At 41.6% G+C, this 19,246-nt stretch overlaps 1 protein-coding gene across 1 annotated transcript in view; it reads left to right on the forward strand.

Annotated features, from left to right (window-relative positions):
• The window catches only part of PRUNE2 (prune homolog 2 with BCH domain), a 164,394-nt gene that overhangs the window by 100,430 nt on the left and 44,718 nt on the right, over window positions 1–19,246 (forward strand). Inside the window, exons 7-10 of the mRNA XM_048504375.1 lie at window positions 4,162–4,320; window positions 6,734–10,069; window positions 10,130–13,649; window positions 14,090–14,894. Coding sequence (XP_048360332.1) covers window positions 4,162–4,320; window positions 6,734–10,069; window positions 10,130–13,649; window positions 14,090–14,894 — 7,820 coding nt within the window. The remainder of the gene's footprint in view (window positions 1–4,161; window positions 4,321–6,733; window positions 10,070–10,129; window positions 13,650–14,089; window positions 14,895–19,246) is intronic.

Genomic DNA, 19,246 nt, shown 5'->3' on the forward strand with positions numbered 1-19,246 from the left:
CAAACCGGCCTCTCCAAACAATGCTGTAGAGCCGCAGGAGGCGGCGGCAAGGTGTCCCCCCTCCATCAACTTAAGCAGAATGAGCTGAGTGTCATCCAGCTGTGCTGATGACATGCGACAGCCCAAAACTCCGTACTCAGCTGAGCAAGGGGTCGCGATGTAGATGTTAAATAACAGCGGGGATAGTAATGCCCCTGGGGTACACCGCCAATGAAGCGAGGGGCACTTCCCTGGAGGCTTCATCCCTCAAGCACCTCACTTTGCTGATCTTCCGTCGAGAAACGGTGAGGCAATCCATTGAAGGACAGTGCCCCGCGACTCCAGAGGCAGCCAGGCGGTGGGCCAAAAGGTCGAAATTGGTCGCATTACCATCAAACGCTGCGGTAAGATCCAACAATACTCAACAGCCGATCCGCCTCTGGTCAAGCTGCATACGGATGCAGTCTGTGACGGGCGATGAGAACAGTCTCCGTCACCCCATGCCGAGCAGGGAAGCCGGACTGGAAGGGGTCGAAGGCTATCGGCGTGTCATCCAGGAAACCTTTGAAGCTGCTCCAACACCACTCTCTCAATTACCTTCCCCAGAAACGAAAGATTCGAGGACGGGCGGTAATTGGCCAGGATCTCCAGGATCTAATGATGGTCTTTTTTTAAGAGTGGGTGGACCACTGCCTCCTTCAGCCCATCTGGGAAAACTCCTTACTCAAGGGAGTTGCTTTGATCATACTCCAATAGAATGGGGCCGTAGCTCCGCTTTGCAGCAGGCTTTTCACAAGCCAAGACGGGCAGACGGATCCAGAAGGACAGAGTAGTAGGTCTAACAGCAGCTAAGGTCCTGTCAATAACCAGCGTTTCATCGGAGCAGGGAAAACTGGGCCAAACAAAGGGCCAGAAGACGCGCAAGGGGAGTCTCCAGTTCGCTGATTGTAGCGCCAACGTAGGTGGAAGGTCGAAGTGGCCGAGGCACGCAACCTTATCCAAAAAAGCTCATAAAAGTGCTGTCTCTACAGCTAATATCCAATTTGAGAATTTGATGACCTTTTCTGACAGAGAGGTCAATGACCGAATTATCACGGAATAATTGAGCCGGGCGGGAGCGTAGCGGACGCTGGAGGGAGGAGGAGAAGAAAGCCCTCTTTACCTCCTCTTCGCCGCCATCTCATAGAGCTTTCATAAAAGCGCCCTATAAGATGTTCTCGCACAGCTTCATCAGCTGGAGACTTCCTCCATACTGCGACTCTAATCGCCTAAAGGCTCCCCGCTTCATCTGGACGCAACTCCTCCGTGATACCATGGAGAGCGTCGAGAGCGGGAGCATTAGCAGAGGACGCCGGGAGCAACAACATCGATGGCATCGGAGAGCCGGGCATCTTCCAGTCCCTCCACCTGCTCATCGAAAGTGTGCCGGGTTGAGGTTCAAGGAGGTCCCGCGAGGAGCATCTACAGGAAACCAAGTGGATCCATGAGTCTCCGCTGGGGCGGCGATAAATAAGCCCGTCAGCCTCAGAAGCGGAAGCGTTGTGGCAAGTCCACCCGGACCTTTCAGGGCATAACAATGGTCGGACCATGGCACTCTATCAATAGAGGATAATGCACCAGATTTATCCCCGACCGGAAGACCAGATCCAGCGTGTGCCCGGCCTCATGAGTGGGACCAAAGTTTATTAAGGAGAGGCCTAACGTCGCCATGGATGACACTAGGTCCTGGGCAGTCGCACTTATACATGAGGCGGCAGATCGACATTACGGACGCTGGAAAGTCACCCAAGACAATGGCCAAGTCTGGGGAACCGCAACCAGTCCGGACACCACCTCCAGTAAATCGCGTGGACAGAAGGCTGTCTCACCGGTGTTTAGGCTTAATCGGGTACACCAGGAGGACAGCCACCCTCTCCAAGGTCAACCACTCCAGGCCGACACACTCTATGCTGGTGATCTCCGGAGCGGGGACTGGGCCAAACGTTTCAGAGGCCCAGTATACATAATTTCAGAGATCTGTTCTTTTATGTTACCAAATTTTTCCAGCAGCCTTCAAACCTAAAATTTTATTCCCATTTCATGTTTGCAGGCACAAGGATGTCTCATGGGAGTGAGTTTAATGGAATGTGGAAAAAAATGAATCCTTACAGTTAGGATTGAGAAGGAGGAGCTGAAGTTTTGTAAATTATGTTTAATGATAAAACTATTATGGAACAGCTTTGATTGCTCCTAATGAATTATACTAGTAATGTAAATACAGCATCATCGTTTAAGACTAGATCTGAACTACAGACATTATAGGGTTGTATTAACACTGAAATGGTTTTGGCAAAAGAGAAATAATGTTTTCATGTTAACATCTGACTACACATTACGTATTTTAAAATCTTAGCATTGTCACTCTCTTAGAAATGACATACTGTGGCGATTATTCTCAAATGTCCCACCCCACTTTCGGGGCTCTGTGATATTTTCAGTAAATTATATTTATAGGAATATGATATTCCTACAAATTTATATTTATTTTTTAAAAATGTATACCCCATCCATTCCCGAAGGGCTCAGGGTGGCAATCCAATAGATAAAACAGAATGCACTTAAAATAGCAATAAATATTTAAAATACAATGCAACTAATTCAGCAATATGATGGCAACTTAACCCCAACTATCCCCCGGGAGGCCAATAATAATAGATGTCAACCCAGCCGGCCACTAGAAAATGCCCAGTGGAAGAGCTCCATTTTGGAGGCCCTGTGGAAAGAACTCAGATCTTGGGAGCCCATTCTACCAGGTGGGGGCCAGGACCAAAAAAGCCCTCGTCGAGGCCAGCCGGGTATTCTTCGGGTCAGGGATTACCAGCAGGTTCTCCTCCAAAGAACGGAGGGAACTGATTGGGTGATATGGGGAAAGGCAGTCCCTAAGGTATGTAGGACCAACACCGCTAACAGCCTTAAAGGTCAAAATCAGTACCTTGAAAATGACCTGTAACTCGATAGGCAGCCAGTGAAGGTGGTACAGGACAGGTGTCATGTGGTCCCTGATAGAAACTCCAGCCAGGTGCCTAGCAGCTGCATGTTGAATGAATTTTATTTTTATAGAACTCCACTCAATGGGAGGGGGTAAGCCAGTCACCTTAAGAAGGGTAAAGAAAAGTGTTTATTTTTCCCCAACAAGTAGCTGTAGATCTCGAAAAGAACTTCAGTTTAGCCAAGCTTTCCTTAGGCTTTTAGTTGGTGTTTAAGGTCAGCTTAAGAAAGAAAGATTATTTCAGTGAGACAAATCAGTATCCTTCACATGCAGAGGTTCTGTGAAGAGGAGCTTTGTGTGGTAAAAGGGCAGACTTGAACGAATTGAGGAAATCTGTCTGGAGAAAAAGAAATCAAATCTCCCTTCAAATCTCCCTTCACTTGAAGCTCAGCTGCAAAGTTGTTACTCTCAAAAGGAAAAGTTTGAAGGTGAAGTTGGAAGCTGGTTTTACTTTATATGTTGAAGCCATCCACACAGAATATTTTGTTTTCTATTAAACAAAACTTTATTGCTCATCTCCATCTGTGTCTTGCCTGTCTTGTCAAACATACAGGAAAAAGTTATTTCTATGTACCTTATAGATCTTTAGAAAGCACACAACTTACATACTACCAACCCTTTAATCAAAGTTTGTATCCCCCTTTTTTATTTGATAGTGGGTAGTTGGGACTTAAAGAATCTATGGGGGATGCCAGAGGGGGGACTGGACATTTTTCAGTCCAGCTGCAAGTTGCCTCAGATTCTTCCCCCCTCTCCGCCCTCCCTTTTTTTAGTGTGGAATATTTACAGAGCAGTCCTGTGCAAAACTGCCTGCACTCTAAGCCTGTCAATTTCAATTGGCTTAGACTGGAATAACTGCATTGGATTGTACTGTTAATGTGGTACATTTATCAGATACATCTTTAATAACAATGCTTTCGCAGGGGAATGGGAAAACATGACTCGAAAAAAATACTAGTCAAACAGAAACATTTGGAAGAAATATTAGTAATATTTAAAATGTCTGATTCTCTATTCTACGTATCTGTAAGCATAGTAATTTTTTTAAAAAAAATCTTATCTGTGAAAAATATGAAGTTGTGTCCCTTTGGAAGTGTATGATATGAATACTTAGCAAAATTTCTTCATAAAGTAATACTTTTGTCATATTTCAGGACTGCCTACTTCATAGAAACATGACTGGGGATCTGAAAACATTTGTAGATAAATACAGTTTTGATGTCCTTGTCATTTTGGCTAGCTACTTTGCAGAAGGAGGACAGCAAAAAAGGCAAATAGCAGTTTATTCAGAAAACATGGAACTTGGAAATCAAGTAAGTATCCCAAAGAAAGAGTGTACTAAATTGATTTCTATGTCTCAGTATACAATATTCATGACATATTTTTGCTATTAGATATTTTTCAAACACTGACATTTGAAAATTTCAGCATCTGTTGAAAGAAAGCAGAACAAACCAACAATGATTATGCCTAACTATAAGCAGCAATGCAAACTAGGGGTGTGCATTTGTCTGAAACCAAGGTGAAAATATGCCTGAAAAATACATTATCAATGTTTTTGAATATTTTTGACACATTTCCAGGATTTTTTAGAAAACCACAAAAACAATGGTCCTGAAATATCCTCAAAATATCCAGTACTTTAAAGATGATTTAGAGCCAAAGTTTTTCCCTTCCCTCCTTCTTGACTTGCAGTTGCAAGTGTCCTTTGTTCTTCCACTTCTTGGAAATTTAAAGTTCTGTCAGTTTCATGAGGTTTTCTTTCTTTTTGCTAGGCCCTTTCCGCACGACGGAAGGGGTGCCTCTCCACCAGCAGAAATTATGCCGGTGGAGGGGAGGGGGCCATTTGCACGGGAGCATGCAAGCGGCCCCCATAGAGGCCGGCACAGAAGAGGCGGCTCTACACAGAGCCGCCTCTTCTGCATCCCCCCCCACTCACCTCGTCCTCCAGTGTCGGTCTGGAGGGCTGCAGGGACCCACCCATGCTGCCCTCCGACCTCCAGGAGTTGGAGGGCAGTGTGGGCGGGTCTCAGCACCCCTCCAGACTGACGCTGAGGACGAGGTGAGTGGGGGGGGGGCGGGAAAGTGGCGTCTTCAGCGTGGTGCTATTTGCACCGCGCCGCTGGGAAGGCGGCGCTTTCCAAAAATCTCCCTTGGAAAGGGAGGTGGAAACAGTTCACTCGCGCCACTCGGGGCCGCATAGGACATCGCTGCTGTGTTGCAGCAGCGCTGCCTGTGCGAACAGCTCCCCAGGGACCGGTGTTTTTTTGTCCTTGGGCTGCTGTTTTTGGCTCTGTGTGGAAAGGGCCCTAGTTTTATACTGTTCTGTGTTTTCTTTGTGGTTACACTATATTAATGTCCCTTCCAAACAGGCAGCAACGGGTTCATAAAACCTGTCTCTGCTGTCCTGCTGCTGTTTGCAGGACAGCTGCAGGAGCCAGTTGGGATCGCTTGACTCCCAGAGGCAGAAGGCAGCATGGTTAGCAAGGAAACACTGTGTTTCTGTGTGACCCATACAGCTGAGATTCCCCCCCACCTGAGGATCCACTCCCCTGAGAATTTCCCCACCCAAGAATCCCTACCTGCATGGCATGGCAGCCACCTATTAGAGTATCCCCTTTAATGGCGGCTGCCTTTGGAATCCACCATAATGGTAGAGGGAAGGAGGGGTGAGTATTGAATGCTCCTGCTTGCCGTAATTTGCACAGGCAAGTAGGAAGTGTTTGCAACCTGGGTTTAAGGAAAAAACTAGTGATTTTCATTAAACCCGGGTTCTGGCCACTAAAATGGGTTAGCAGCATTTTGGGGGCAAATTATTTGAGAACTGCCCCCCCTTTTAAAAGGCTTCAACCCGCTTTAATTGGCCTGAGCAGAATGGGTCTCAGTGCTTGAATTTCTCAGTCTCAATGCACATTCTTCCTCCTGTTAAATTTGCACAGGCAGACTGGCACTTGGTTCTGTTGGACACTCTTCATTGCCATTCCTTCCTCTGGACTTACAGCCCCCTTTCAGTTCCCACTCTAGAAATTATCTCATTTGGCATAGGTTCTGCTGGTTTTTCACTGCTTGGGATAGGATGAGTTTCTGGGTTGCTTCCTCTTGGCTGGCAGGCTTCTTGTGTGTGAAAAGAGAGGTAGGAAGATAAAAAAACCTTTAGAATGCTGGCATTCTGTGTTTTGGCAATTGCTTTGCTGGGAGTGCCAGAGAAGGCCTGGGTTCTGGCAGGCATATGCAGTCATATTGCATTTGGTTAATCTGGGCTGTCAAAAGTGTTCCCGCTTTATATATATATAGTTTGGTGCTGTGATTCTCTGGTTTGACATTAAATATAAAATATAATGAAACAGATTTTTTAAAATCCCCCCATGACCCCCCCCCCCAATTTTTTTTGAAAAAACCTCATACTGGGAATTTGGGGGAAATTGGGAATCTCAAAGTCAACCTGAATCTGAATTTCCCTAAATTTTTCTTACACACCCCTAATGCCAAAAAAGAGAGAGGCTGTTATGGTAACTCCATTAGTTACCATTTCTCTTTCTTCCAGACAAAATCAATTCCATTAAGTTTGTCCTGAATGATAAGCAACGTGGGTAATATAAAGTGAAAAGTGTTATTTTAAAAACAGTGGCCAGTTAAAGGACAATATTTATCCAAATAATTATACGTGAATTATATGTAGATTACAACTTTTTTTTTAAAAAAAAATGTCCTTTTCTTTCCCAACAGATTTGCTGTGAGTTAGAAGAATGTCATAGTCCTTGCCTGGAGTTGGATCCTCTTGAATATGGATGTGACCAACTACTCATTTATCAACAAGAAAATTCTTTAGCAAATTTTGATGAAATTTTTCTGTTAATGAAAGATGTTATCAGCAGGAGACATCCTGAAATGGCATCAAACAGTCGAACATCTTCCACTGAAGCTGTTGCTGGGAGTGCCCCACTTTCTCAAGGGTCTTCTGGAATTATGGAGCTGTATGGTTCTGATATTGAGCCACAGCCAAATGCTGTAAACTTCATAGAAAACTCACAAGATCATAATGCACAAGCCCTTGCTGATGTTAACATTGATCTTGTGAGTCCAGACAGTGGACTGGCTACTATCAGAAGTAGTAGATCTTCTAAAGAGAGCTCTGTTTTTCTGAGTGACGATAGCCCAGTAGCAGAAGGTGCTGCATCTCATCACAGTTTCCTTTCTGGTTTTGATTCCTATAGTCCTATTCCTGAAGGAGCCATAGCTGAAGAAGAAAATTCACAGTCCAGAAATGGCAGTGATAATTTTGATCTTTTCAGTTTTGATATAGCACCAATGGCAACAGTTCAGATTGAGTCTTCAAATTCTATGGACTGTTCCCCTGCTGATGATTTCTTCCACGATAATGGTTCATCAGAAGAACAGCCACTGTCTGATTCTAAAGAAACTGATGAAGCAAATATATCAGCACAAGACAATCAATATTATTTAACTGATCTATTAATAGCAACAAATGGAGAAGATGAATATAGCCACAGAAAAGAAAATTCTAGAGATAATTCTAAAAAAAAATCAAGTGCTGACTTGGAAAGTGATTCTTTCTCTTGTCCTGAAGTGCTGAAAAACGTTGAGGGAACTCCACCAACTCCAGTGAACAGCCTTGTGGAAAGTTCACCTTTAGCTAGTGGGCCACCTGTATTTTATCCTCAAGATGTAATTAAAAAAATCATTGACATGGAACCTGTGAACAGTTCTCAGTCTCACGTTAGATGTAGTAGCTGGTGGGATGGCTTTGACTTAGATTCCAAAAATCCTGATGCATGGAGTTCAACGGAAGTAGAATCTGTTTTTCAGAGTCCCGATTCATGGAAAGATTATAAAGCAAGTGCATTACTGAAACAGCAAGTTGACAGAAGGGCTTCAGATTCAGTATGTATGCAAAAACAGCCAAAGCATATGGAATATTCAAGAGCAGGCATTTGGGAGAACCAGTTTAGTCCAGCCCATAATGAGCATGCCTTAGAGTGTCAACAAAAAGTCAATGAACAACAAGAACAAGACTTTACTAACACATGGAATTCCAGAAAACCTATTCCTGTAATATCTGATCCATGGTGTAATGATGGATCAGATATTGGATGCCCCAAAGCAAATTCTCCTAGTAATTTGTCAAAGGTTGGCCATGATGGCTCAGAGCATTCAGAAGGAATATGGGATGCAGCTCAAGTAGACTTTGATCAGATTTCACTAAGGAATCTTGATACATGGACAAAAGATAGTATAACAAACCACCAGCTTGAAAATCAAAACAATCAAGGAGATCCAGGATCTGAAAGCAAAGGACAAGATAGGACAACAGAAGAACACAGATTATATGAACATGTGAAATTTGATATTGGTAATATGCAGGAGGTTGTTAAATTTTCTATGGAACATCAAAACAACACGGTACATGAGCCAGAGCAGTTTGAGAGTACAGGTAGCTGGGGCATATATGATACAAATGTCAGAAAAGAAATACTTGGAAGCCTTGTACCACTGGAAGATCCCTTCTTGTCATACAGAGATTCAAACTTTATCTCATCAGGTACATGTGAAGATGTGGTTGTTTCTCCCCCAGATACAAATTATTCATCTGATTCGTATGTATCTCCAACGGGGGCTGGGGATGAAAGAGAAGGTGAAGGTCAGCATTCAGAAGGAAAATCAATGCTTGACCACATTGTTAACTCAAGCTCACGTGAGCATGAAACAAATAAAGTAGCAGATGAAAAATTATCACAGCCATCTCCTATAAGTCCATCCCTTTCAAACAATGAAAACACAGACCCCTGGAAATCATCATTGAATGAGGCCCAAATGGAAGATGTACAGTCTGACAGCATGCTAGGTGCAGATACTAAGACAGGCTCACTTGATTCAGACCAAAAGGGCAACAGACATTTTTCAGATAATTACAGTCTTGATGGAGGTAGCCCTTCTAGTTCTGGAGACTGTGAAATGATGCTGATTTCTAAACAAAAAAATAGTGATTTAGCTCTAAGCATACCCACAGCAGAAGCTGAAATAGGCAGCAGAGTGATTCTTGAGGATACACAACCAATTAGAAATATTCCAGATGTAGCGGGGAGTTTAGATTTGGAAACAAGTATCTTGGAAAGCACCATTTCATTTAGTGATCATGTAAAGGAAGTCAAACTTCCAGATAAACAGTTAAGTCAAAAGGATGAACAGCTTCAGCGGAATGAACAGATTGCTGGGAAACACAGTAACATTTCATTTGTTTCAGCAGAGGGAGTCAACGAATGTAAACTAACAGATGAGGAAAGTGGAGAAGTCACAATTAACAATATTAAGACTGACATTATACAAAATGACAATACACCACTGTCACTTCCTCTCCCTCTGTCATGTGCTAATAATATAGAGGAAAGCAAGACAACTTCTGATTATCCCAGCTCACCAGATAGTTTAGAAGAAGTAGGAACAGAACCATCAGAAACGAATATACCATTTCCAAATCAGATTCATCCTGTCATTAAGGAAACGAAGAGAGTACCTTTAGATGGCAGTTCAGAATGTTTTTCTGTATTTCCCAAAGAAGATATCAGACACTTGGTACACTTTTACATAGCAGATGATTATAATGAAGCATCTCCATTCGATTTTAAACATTTTGATGAAGGTCAGTCTGCCCAGAGCATAACGATCCCTAAGATGGAAAGTTTTTCTTCAAGTTCTCCCAGTGAGAAAAACACCCAAGAAAAACAGGTTTCAATAAAAGAAATAGTTAACAACCAAGAGGTATGGAATGAATTAGTGAACAGTAGCTATATGGCATCTGGTTCTTTGCCACATGGAACATCAATATTAATAAGAAAAAATCAGGAATTCTTATTTGAAAAATTGGATCCCACCATGAGTATTTGTAAGTTTGACTTAGAAGCTCCTGAAAACATCTCAGAGGTGAGCAGTGAATATGAAACAACTTTGAAAAATAAAAATCAAGATATTGAAATGCCACAGAATCCATTTGCAGAATGTAGTGAATTCCAAGATGACTTAGAAGCTCCTGAAAACATCTCAGAGGTGAACAGTGAATATGAAACAATTTTGAAAAATAAAAATCAAGATATTGAAATGCCACAGAATCCATTTGCAGAATGTAGTGAATTCCAAGATGACTTAGAAGCTCCTGAAAACATCTCAGAGGTGAACAGTGAATATGAAACAACTTTGAAAAATAAAAATCAAGATATTGAAATGCCACAGAATCCATCTGCAGAATGTAGTGAATTCCAAGATAGTTCAGATATGAATGAAACAAATCATTCATTGTCATGTGAAATGAATTCTTTTGAGACAACTACAACTTCTGAACGTTTGGAGTTTAAAAATAAACTTTCAAATGGAAAAATAATTGATACTGAGCCTCACCATAAATTGTTTCAAATTCTAGATGCATGGAATGTATCAGTGAATGAACAGATGAAATCTGTTGAAATAACTCCAGACATATGTGAAGACCTTGAAACATTAGATAGAATAAATAGTTTCCCATCAGATATTCCAACAAAAAACACCTACAAGGAAGACAACCCCCGCAGTGGTTCCATTCATGAGTATACACACTCAAGTGCAACAAGTCTTGATATAAGTGATTCTTCAACAAATAGGCATATTTGGGATAATTTGCAAACAGCTAATATTCAAAAAGAAAATAAAGATGTGTGGAACTTCCCAAATGATACTGAGTTAAAAGCCTATGGAAAAGAAAACCTTGAAAATAAAAGCCAGGAAGATTCTGAAACAAGCACTGATCATAAAGTTCCTAAAAACTTAGATCTTTGGAATTCACATGTGGATGATGATACAGAATCATCTTTATCTAGTCCTGGAATAGATGAGTATTCAGATTACTCAAATGTCCATCCAGCAGGGATACATTCAAGTTTATACTTGAACCAATTGGAGGATACAGTTAGTGACATTGCAAAACAGGACAATTTACTGTCTATTGGTACAAATCTTGACATTGATTCAAAATGTTCTGGTGTTGACTCTCATTTGAAGAAAAAGGTCCATATGGCCATTTTAAATAAAAGTTCTGAAGACATTAATAAGTGTAACACTTTGAGGGAGGATAATGTTGATGAAACCTCTGAATATTCAGCACATTGGGAAACAATTCAAGATAAAATACCTCTAAGTATTTCCCAAGAACAACCACATGACACATGTCCTTGGAATTATATAGTGCATAGTCATAACGCACAAAGTGCTGCAGTAAATCATGAAGAAAATGACACTTCAAAGAATCCAGATGCTTGGGATGTACTACTGCAGCATCATTCTGAAAATGAAGGAGGAAAAGACCATAAGTGCATAACTCTTGGATTTCCAGATGATTCTTCAGAATGGTGGAACATACAAAATCATAATGAGAGACTTATACAAGGTCAGCAATTTAACTCTGATGACTTCCAGATTAATGAAACAGTAATCAATGCCAATGAGGCATACAAGCAAAAAAATGAAAAACTAAGAGAATTAAATTTCACTGATACAGCTAATGAAGAAAATGAATTTACTCAACATAATAACGAACGTGAGCATACAAAGGAAGAATGCTCTCTGATTAGCCAAATGGATGGATTAGATTGTGATGCTGTTACCTTCGAAGAATGTGGTCCACTGTCACCACTATACAAGAATGAAGGAGATATAAAAGAAGATAAAGCTATTATTGGTCAAGATACTCTTAAACAATCTATTCCAGAGGATAGTCAGTCAAGCCTGTTAAATTCATTCACTCCTGTAGTTCCAAAACTAGGTTTGTTGAATGATAGTATGAATGTAACATCTGGCTGTCCAGTTGGCATAAATCAATTTGATCCAAATCTTTTGGACATTAGTGAAAAACCTCAATCTGACCCTTTAAAAACAGCAAGAAATTTCAGCCCAATGTGTGATGAAGATAGTGTTCCTCAAAAGGACAAATTTGTTCCAGATATATTACAAAATAATACCCTGGGGGATTTGCAGGCCTTCACTGTTGAGCCTGATTTGTGGACTGATGTTGAACAGCCTTTCATCTTGAGAACAAATAGAGAAAATCCTGATATATTAAGTCATTGTGATCAAGACAGCAGTTCACAATCCTCAGGCAGTCCTTATGTTTGCCAGGAGTATGAAAGCAAGCAAACATATGCAAAGTCTTCAATTCTAGCAGAGCCTGAAGAAACCATTCAGATGTCTCCCCTGTCATCTGATATATATGAAGATACAGACTTCACTGTCAAACAACTGGCAGTTGACAGAGAATCCCACACTGAAACAAGCAGTTCATGTTTCTTAACTAATGATGAGTCAAGATTTGATGAGTCTTACCGATTAATGTCTTTTAGAACTGAAGAACCATCTGAAATTGGAAGGGACAATATCATGCAAGAATGTAATGAAACAAACAAATACAGTGTTGAACAAATGTCTTTGGCAAGTTCCTGCACTGATATTTTGGAAACATTATCCCAATATATGGAAAACAATAAAGTTGAAAATAAAAACCTTGAGGAAAAGCAAGACCCAGCTTCCAGAGATGCAATTAAGTACCCAGATCATGTTGTCACTTCAGGTTTTTCCGCTGATCGCTCTGTATATGGTACGTTTCCTGACAGTAATCAGATTCCAACCTTTGATCTTACAACAGGAACAACTGATAAATGGGAAACATCAGACAAGTGTACTGGTATCAGTGAAGCTGGAGGAAAACAGAGCATCAGTGAGACACAAATTATTGGTAGCTCATCTACCATATTAAATCATCCAGCAATGTTAGATAATGAACAAGAAGAGGAAACAGAGACGGATAAAACACTCACAAAGATATACACACTCCAACCCTCCCAAGAAGAGGAGAGAGAAGATTTTCTAAATGGTGCAGGAAGTCAGTATACTACTAATTTTGTTCAAGAACATGGAAACTTGCAAGAGAATCATAGTCCATGCTTTACAGGATCACTTAGTAAACAATCATCACTAGCTTGCACTTCTCCATTTGATGAATCATTTGCCAAAGAATTCACTTTTCAGCAGGATGACACAAACTTTGCAAAATCTAACAGTAAAGATATTGAAGGTGAGATTGAAGAATATTCTCCAATCGATCAAGGTTGGGGATCACTGTTAGAATCTGAAGTGTCACCAGAACTTCCATACAGTTCCAAAGGATTTGCACAAAAAACAGAATTAAACAATATTGACACACAAACTCAGGCAGATAAAATGAACTTTTCAGAATTTAAAACTAGTGATGTTGAAGAACAGGTTGCATTGCTTACTCAAGAAGATCAAGGTTGGGGATCCCTTTTGTTAGAATCTGATGAGCCTCCAGATTATTCAGATATTTTGAAAGAATTTGAACATGAAACAGATTCAAGCATTACTGATTCAACAACTGGTGGAGTTGAAACGCTCTTTTCAGAATGTAAACCCAGTGATGCCAATGACAAAGTTGGGGAATGTTCTCAGGAAGACCAAGATTGGGGATCTTTACTGCTGGAATCTGAAATGACTCCTAAATCAATTGATTCTCTGAAAGGATTTGAGTATGAAACAGAATCAATTAATACAGATTCTCCAGCAGATGGAGCCAGAGGAATAGCCAATGGTAAGCAATTAGTACAGCCACTAATAACAGCAAGTTTGTTAGACAAATAAAAACTGATAGAGGAAATCTAAGATGATGAACTATAAGAGAGTAAAATTGGTTGTACCTGTTTGTCTTAGGATTTCAGCACTCTATGCTTGACATTTTCCACTGTAATCATGGTCTGAAGCATGGGTCATTGATAATTATTGGTTTTCTCATTGGCAAAGACTAAGATTTTGCAGGGTTTTAGCTGTATGACATTATACAAAACAAAAAAGTGTGTGTGATTTACCTGTGTGACTTTTGTACATCACCTTCATTGCCTTCTGATTAAGTAGAATACTTGAGTCAAAATAACCAACCAACCAAAATAAACATAATTAAATAGGAAATGCCTTCTTTTTCAAATAGCCGCAAAGCAGAATTCAACTGTTGAAACTCTTTTTTAAAAATTTCAGAGGCTGTCTTCGATACACATAGTTGTGATGGTGAAGGATGCCAGCATACTGAGAGCCCAGAGATGATAAGAAGGGAAGGAAGGGAACATAGAAGGTTAAAGAAAGCCGAAGATCAATCTTCACTAGAGATGGATTATGTGCTCACTACTGGTGAAGAAAATGTATCTTTGGGGAAAGATATCTTGGTAACACGAGAAAGTAATTTTGCTTCACAGGAAGTTGCAGCAATAGCAGAACAAATAGATTCTCTTGAAACCTTTTCAGCAGACTCCTCGGATACATTTCAGTCAATCTCCATAATAAATGAAAGTGAAGGGAAGTCTGCACAGGAGACTGAATGGGATTCTTTTTATTTAGCAGAGAAAAATCCTGCTGTTGTGCCTCAAAACCAAAGAGAAGAAAAGAAATCGTCCCAAAGCCCAGTGCAAGATCAAGAATGGACTATGGTGGGCCAAAATGGAGTGGATGATATATCACCTGAAGAAAGCTGCAATAGGACAGACACAATAGAGGCACTGTCAAGACATTCTGGTAAAGAATTAGAAAATGTTTTAAGCCAGGAATTGATCTATGAGACACAAACTGAAACACTGCTAAAGAGAAATCCTCACAAATCACTAGAACAAGGGGATGAAAATTCACACAATAAGGCAACAGATGCTCTTTTATTGCATGTTGATGCTGATGATGGTGAACTGGATGTCCATTCACAACAACTTCTTGGCAGTGGCATGGTAACAGAACAAGGAATGGAAAAGGAGACCCAGTTTGTTGGCAGTGACAAAGAACATGATCACATACCAGGGTAAGGACAGGCCTATGCATTTTATTTCTGATTTTATTATGTGTGAAAGTAGGCCAAGTGGTCATAACACACTCCAGAGCTAAATATTATTTTAATTACACAGATAGAGTCTATATCTTACTTTTTTCTCTCATTTACTTATTTTGACAGTTATAAATTTCTACTTTTAATAGGATGAATCCAAGGCCCATAACACATAGAGCACTTCCTGTGATGCCCCTTGCCTCGCAGTGCCTTTGCAGTGGGGGTCTCCCTGCATTTCCTTGTTTACACATGAGGAGGAGCCCCACTGCCTGCTTGCACAGCTGGCACAGCTGACCCCACTTCTGGGTCACTCCCCAGTCCACTTCAAGATTAAAGATTGCCAACTTATTTTTAGTCTTTTAAATGTAATAATGATATTCCTTTTATCAATATTGTGTGAAGTACTATATTTTGGGTATTTTTTCAGGGCACTCCTGGCCATTGATCCCTGTGAGGAGTAAGGGGGAAACAATTTTCCCCCTTACTCCTTTCAGGGATTGATGGCTGGCATTTCTGTAAACCCCCCCCCCCAAAAAAAAACAGTCCCCACAATATTGATGTAAGGAATATCAATATTAAATTTAGAGGGCAAAAAAACCCAAAACCTGACAATCTTCAGTCTTGTGCTGGAATTGGAAGGAGCAAAATTTCAAAGTGAGGGGGAAACATAAGTTTCCCCATGCTTGCTAACTGCATGACTTCTGGAATCTGCAGTGCCACAAGTGGGATCATATCAGTAAAGAAATCTTTGCCCTGGAGAAAACTTACCCTCACTGCAGGGCAGAGCACCAGTGAATAATCTGCCCAAATTCCAATTAATACATCTTCCTTTACAAAGGACAACTACACATAATTTTGCAACGGATGTATTTAGTATTATATCCCCTTCCCCACTGCTGATTGTATCTTTTGTAATAGGGCCACAGGGAATGATTTACCCATTCTGTGGTCTGCAATTCACTGCAGAGACAGAAGAAATCATGGGACATTGACTTCATCCTAGATTTATCTCCTTTTCAATGATCTACCAGTTCCAGAAATTATATTGACAGCCCCAGTGCAAACAAGAAACAAGGTTACATCTAATATTTGCCAATTAACAGAAGAAAACTAATAATACATGTTGCTAAGTGCCCTAATTTTCCTGTAGTAGCTCTAATTGTGTGGTTCCTGTTCTAGGTGAATCACTGTCTTGGAAAGTCCTAATTTTCTCTTCCATGTAAGCCTCACCCTTTTAAACACAGTAACTCAGAACCACTCAGAACTTCTTTTCAGACAGTTGTTTGATGAGTGTCAATTCCTTTCTATTTCATTATAAATCATTTACCTTTAGCCAATCAAGTAACTTTGGATGTTGAACTATAAAGGATTTGAAAGTGATGGGAACTTTGTGTCACACCAGGGACTATTGTTAACACTATTGTTAAATTAAATAGCATGGAGCACCCAGCCTTCGGTTCAGTGTGGTGTAGTGGTTAGGAGCAGTAGACTCTGTAGAACTAAATCTGATTTGATTCCCCACTTCTCCATATGATCGTTGGATTCTTATTTGGTGAATTGGATTTGTTTCCCTGCTCCTGCACGTGAAGCCTGCTGAGGGACCTTTGGCTAGTCACAGTTCTTCAGAACTCTCTCAGCTTGCCTACCTCACAAGGTATCTGTTGTAGGAACAGGAGGGGAAGGAGTTTGTAAGATGCTTTGAGACTCCTTACAGGAGAGAAAAATAGCATATAAATCCTCCTTCATCTTCAAAAGAACCACTTAAAGCTTACCAGTGGCATAGCTAGGAAAAATGGAGCCCAGAGCAAAATCTGAGTCCCTCCCCCATATGGGCGGCCACCCTCCCTACCACGACCAAACTCCACCACAACCAAACAATCTACTAGCAGCAAAGCCCATTGCTGGGGTGATGAAATGGGCCCTAGAAAATGGTGGAAGAGGAAGGATCTCCCCAGCAATGGACTTTAGTGAGGCTGTAGCAGCCCCCACCCCACCCTTGCTCAAGGTGTGACACTTACCTGGGTGTGCATCTGTGGCTTGGGGATGGGACAGGTTGAAGAATGTGGCTTGAGATGGAAGGAAGGTGATAATAGGTGGAGGGTGGAGAGGGCTGGGGGGAGGGTGGCACAGTGAGGACTGGAGTGGAGGAGGATGGAACAGAGTGGCTTGGGGTGGTGGAAGGGTTGAAAGGGCAGACTTGGGGTGGCAGATTGTGAGAGGGTGGAATGGGAGGCTTCAGGTGGGGGAGGTAAGAAAGGTGAGGTTCTGGTGGGGCAGGATGGCAAGGTGAGGCATGGGGGAAAGTTGGAAGGTAAGGCTTAGGGTGGTGGAGGTAGAACGTGTGGCTAGGGGTGGGGGATGGCTGTAGAAGAGCATGAGGGTAGGGAGGGTTGGCAGGGTGGGGGAGGGGAGGGTGGAAAGTGGCTGGGGGTTGGTAGGTGAGTATGAGGGTGGGGAGGGTTGGTAGTTAGCATTGGGGTGGGGAGGAAGGCAAAGTGAGGATAGGGGTAGAGGAAGGTTAGAAAATGAGGCAGGGTTGGGGAAAGGGTGGGAAGCTGAAGGTTAGGGTGTGGGTGGCAGGGCCCAGGCTTCCTCGCGGGGGTGGGCCCGTGGAGCTACTCCATGGACCTGGGCTTCCTTGCGGGGATTGGGGGCAGTTGAGCACGAGAGGGCTTGCTAAGGGTGGGGAGGGGCTTTTAGAGCCCTGGTGTCAATTCCTTTCCTGGGGCAGAAGGAAAAGGCAACACTGCCCTGGGGAGGGGAGGGGTGGCCATGTGGGGGTGTGGCCGTGTGGGGGACAATTTTCTTACCCCCCATGTGACTGAATGGCATTTGTCCCCAGATGTCCCTGTGGAAGCTCCGCCTCTGAAGCTTACTGGTGAATGGCTATTTAGCATTTAGCACCCATGGTACTTGCTGAGAGGCTGCAATCCAACATTTGTAATTCAAGTATCACTTCTTCTATGAATGTAGTAAGTGACCATCTCTCAGTCTCAGCCATACACCATGTTGCAGTGCTGCTCCAGAAACTTCCCAAAACTCTATGGTTTTTATCATAGAGATTTTGGAAATTTCCAACACATTGCAGCAATGTCACTTCTGAATATGTAACTGGAAGGCACCTTGCAACCCTGTGTACCACAAATCGCCCCTGCCCTATCCCTAAAGTTCCCAGAGCAGCCCCACCACTCTTTTGCTTGTTCGCAACAAGGAAATCCACAGATCTACTGCTCCTTCCTCCTATCATATTTGGACATTTGAAAATAAATAAACTTTGGCCAATATGACATCTGATTTTCACATAAGCAGAGGAGGATGAAGTGGAAAAGACCAGTGTTAGAGAGCAGGAAGGTAAAGAAAGAATGAAAAGAGAAATTTTCCAGCAAGTTTCACTCTGGTCTTTACCTGTAGCTACCTAAATGCCCCCAGTATTACATTTTTCCCCCTTCTATCTTTCAGATTTAGGCTTAGCTGTTCATTATGAAGCTTTACTTCATGTTGTATGAACACGTAAGTGGGTGATTGGTATACATCAGTTCTACAAACATAGCATATAAACTTAGGGTTGCCAACCTCCAGGTGGGGCCTATAGATCTCTTGGAATTACAACTGATCTCTAGTCTACAGAAATCAGTTTCCCTTGAGAAAATGGCTGTTTTGAAAGGTATGTTATATGCATTACACCCTGTTGAGCTCCTTTTCCAAATCTCCCATTCTTCAGGCTTTACCCCAAATCTCCAGGAATTTCCAAGTGTGGAGTTGGTAAATCCTAAAACTAGATTTCTATTTTCTTTTATCATTCTGAATGAAGAGCACTTTTAGAAAAACACAGGGATGCACTGGTAGCTATCTGCACATAGTCAGTAAAAACAAAACTCTTGATGCTATAACTGCTCTCTTGTTCTGTCAGAGAGCAATTCTCAACAGCAAACTAGAAGCGTGAGAAAAAAATTGAACATGGCACTTATGATTTTAGTAGTATAAATATTTAAGCAAGTACATAAGACAAACAGGCTTGTGGAATACAAAATTTAATGCAGACATGTCTCTTGAGAGATGGGCGATATATACTGTAGTCTGAAACAGAAATATTCAAGATTAAATGCATCCTGTTGTATTTTTAAGTTTATTATAAGCTCTGTAGCTTTAATTACCGGTACTTCTGTTGTTTTACTTTATATACAGTTTTAAAAATTAAATATTGAGTTAGGGTGACTGGTATTTCTTGTATTTTACCAATGTGGGGAAGGAATTTGTAAATCCACCCTTGAGATATATCAGGTTGGTTTTTCCACAGAATGTCTCAGATTTTGTTCTTATTTCTTCAT

Source organism: Sphaerodactylus townsendi, linkage group LG07, assembly GCF_021028975.2.
Source record: "Sphaerodactylus townsendi isolate TG3544 linkage group LG07, MPM_Stown_v2.3, whole genome shotgun sequence".
Classification (NCBI taxonomy): Eukaryota; Metazoa; Chordata; class Lepidosauria; order Squamata; family Sphaerodactylidae; genus Sphaerodactylus; species Sphaerodactylus townsendi.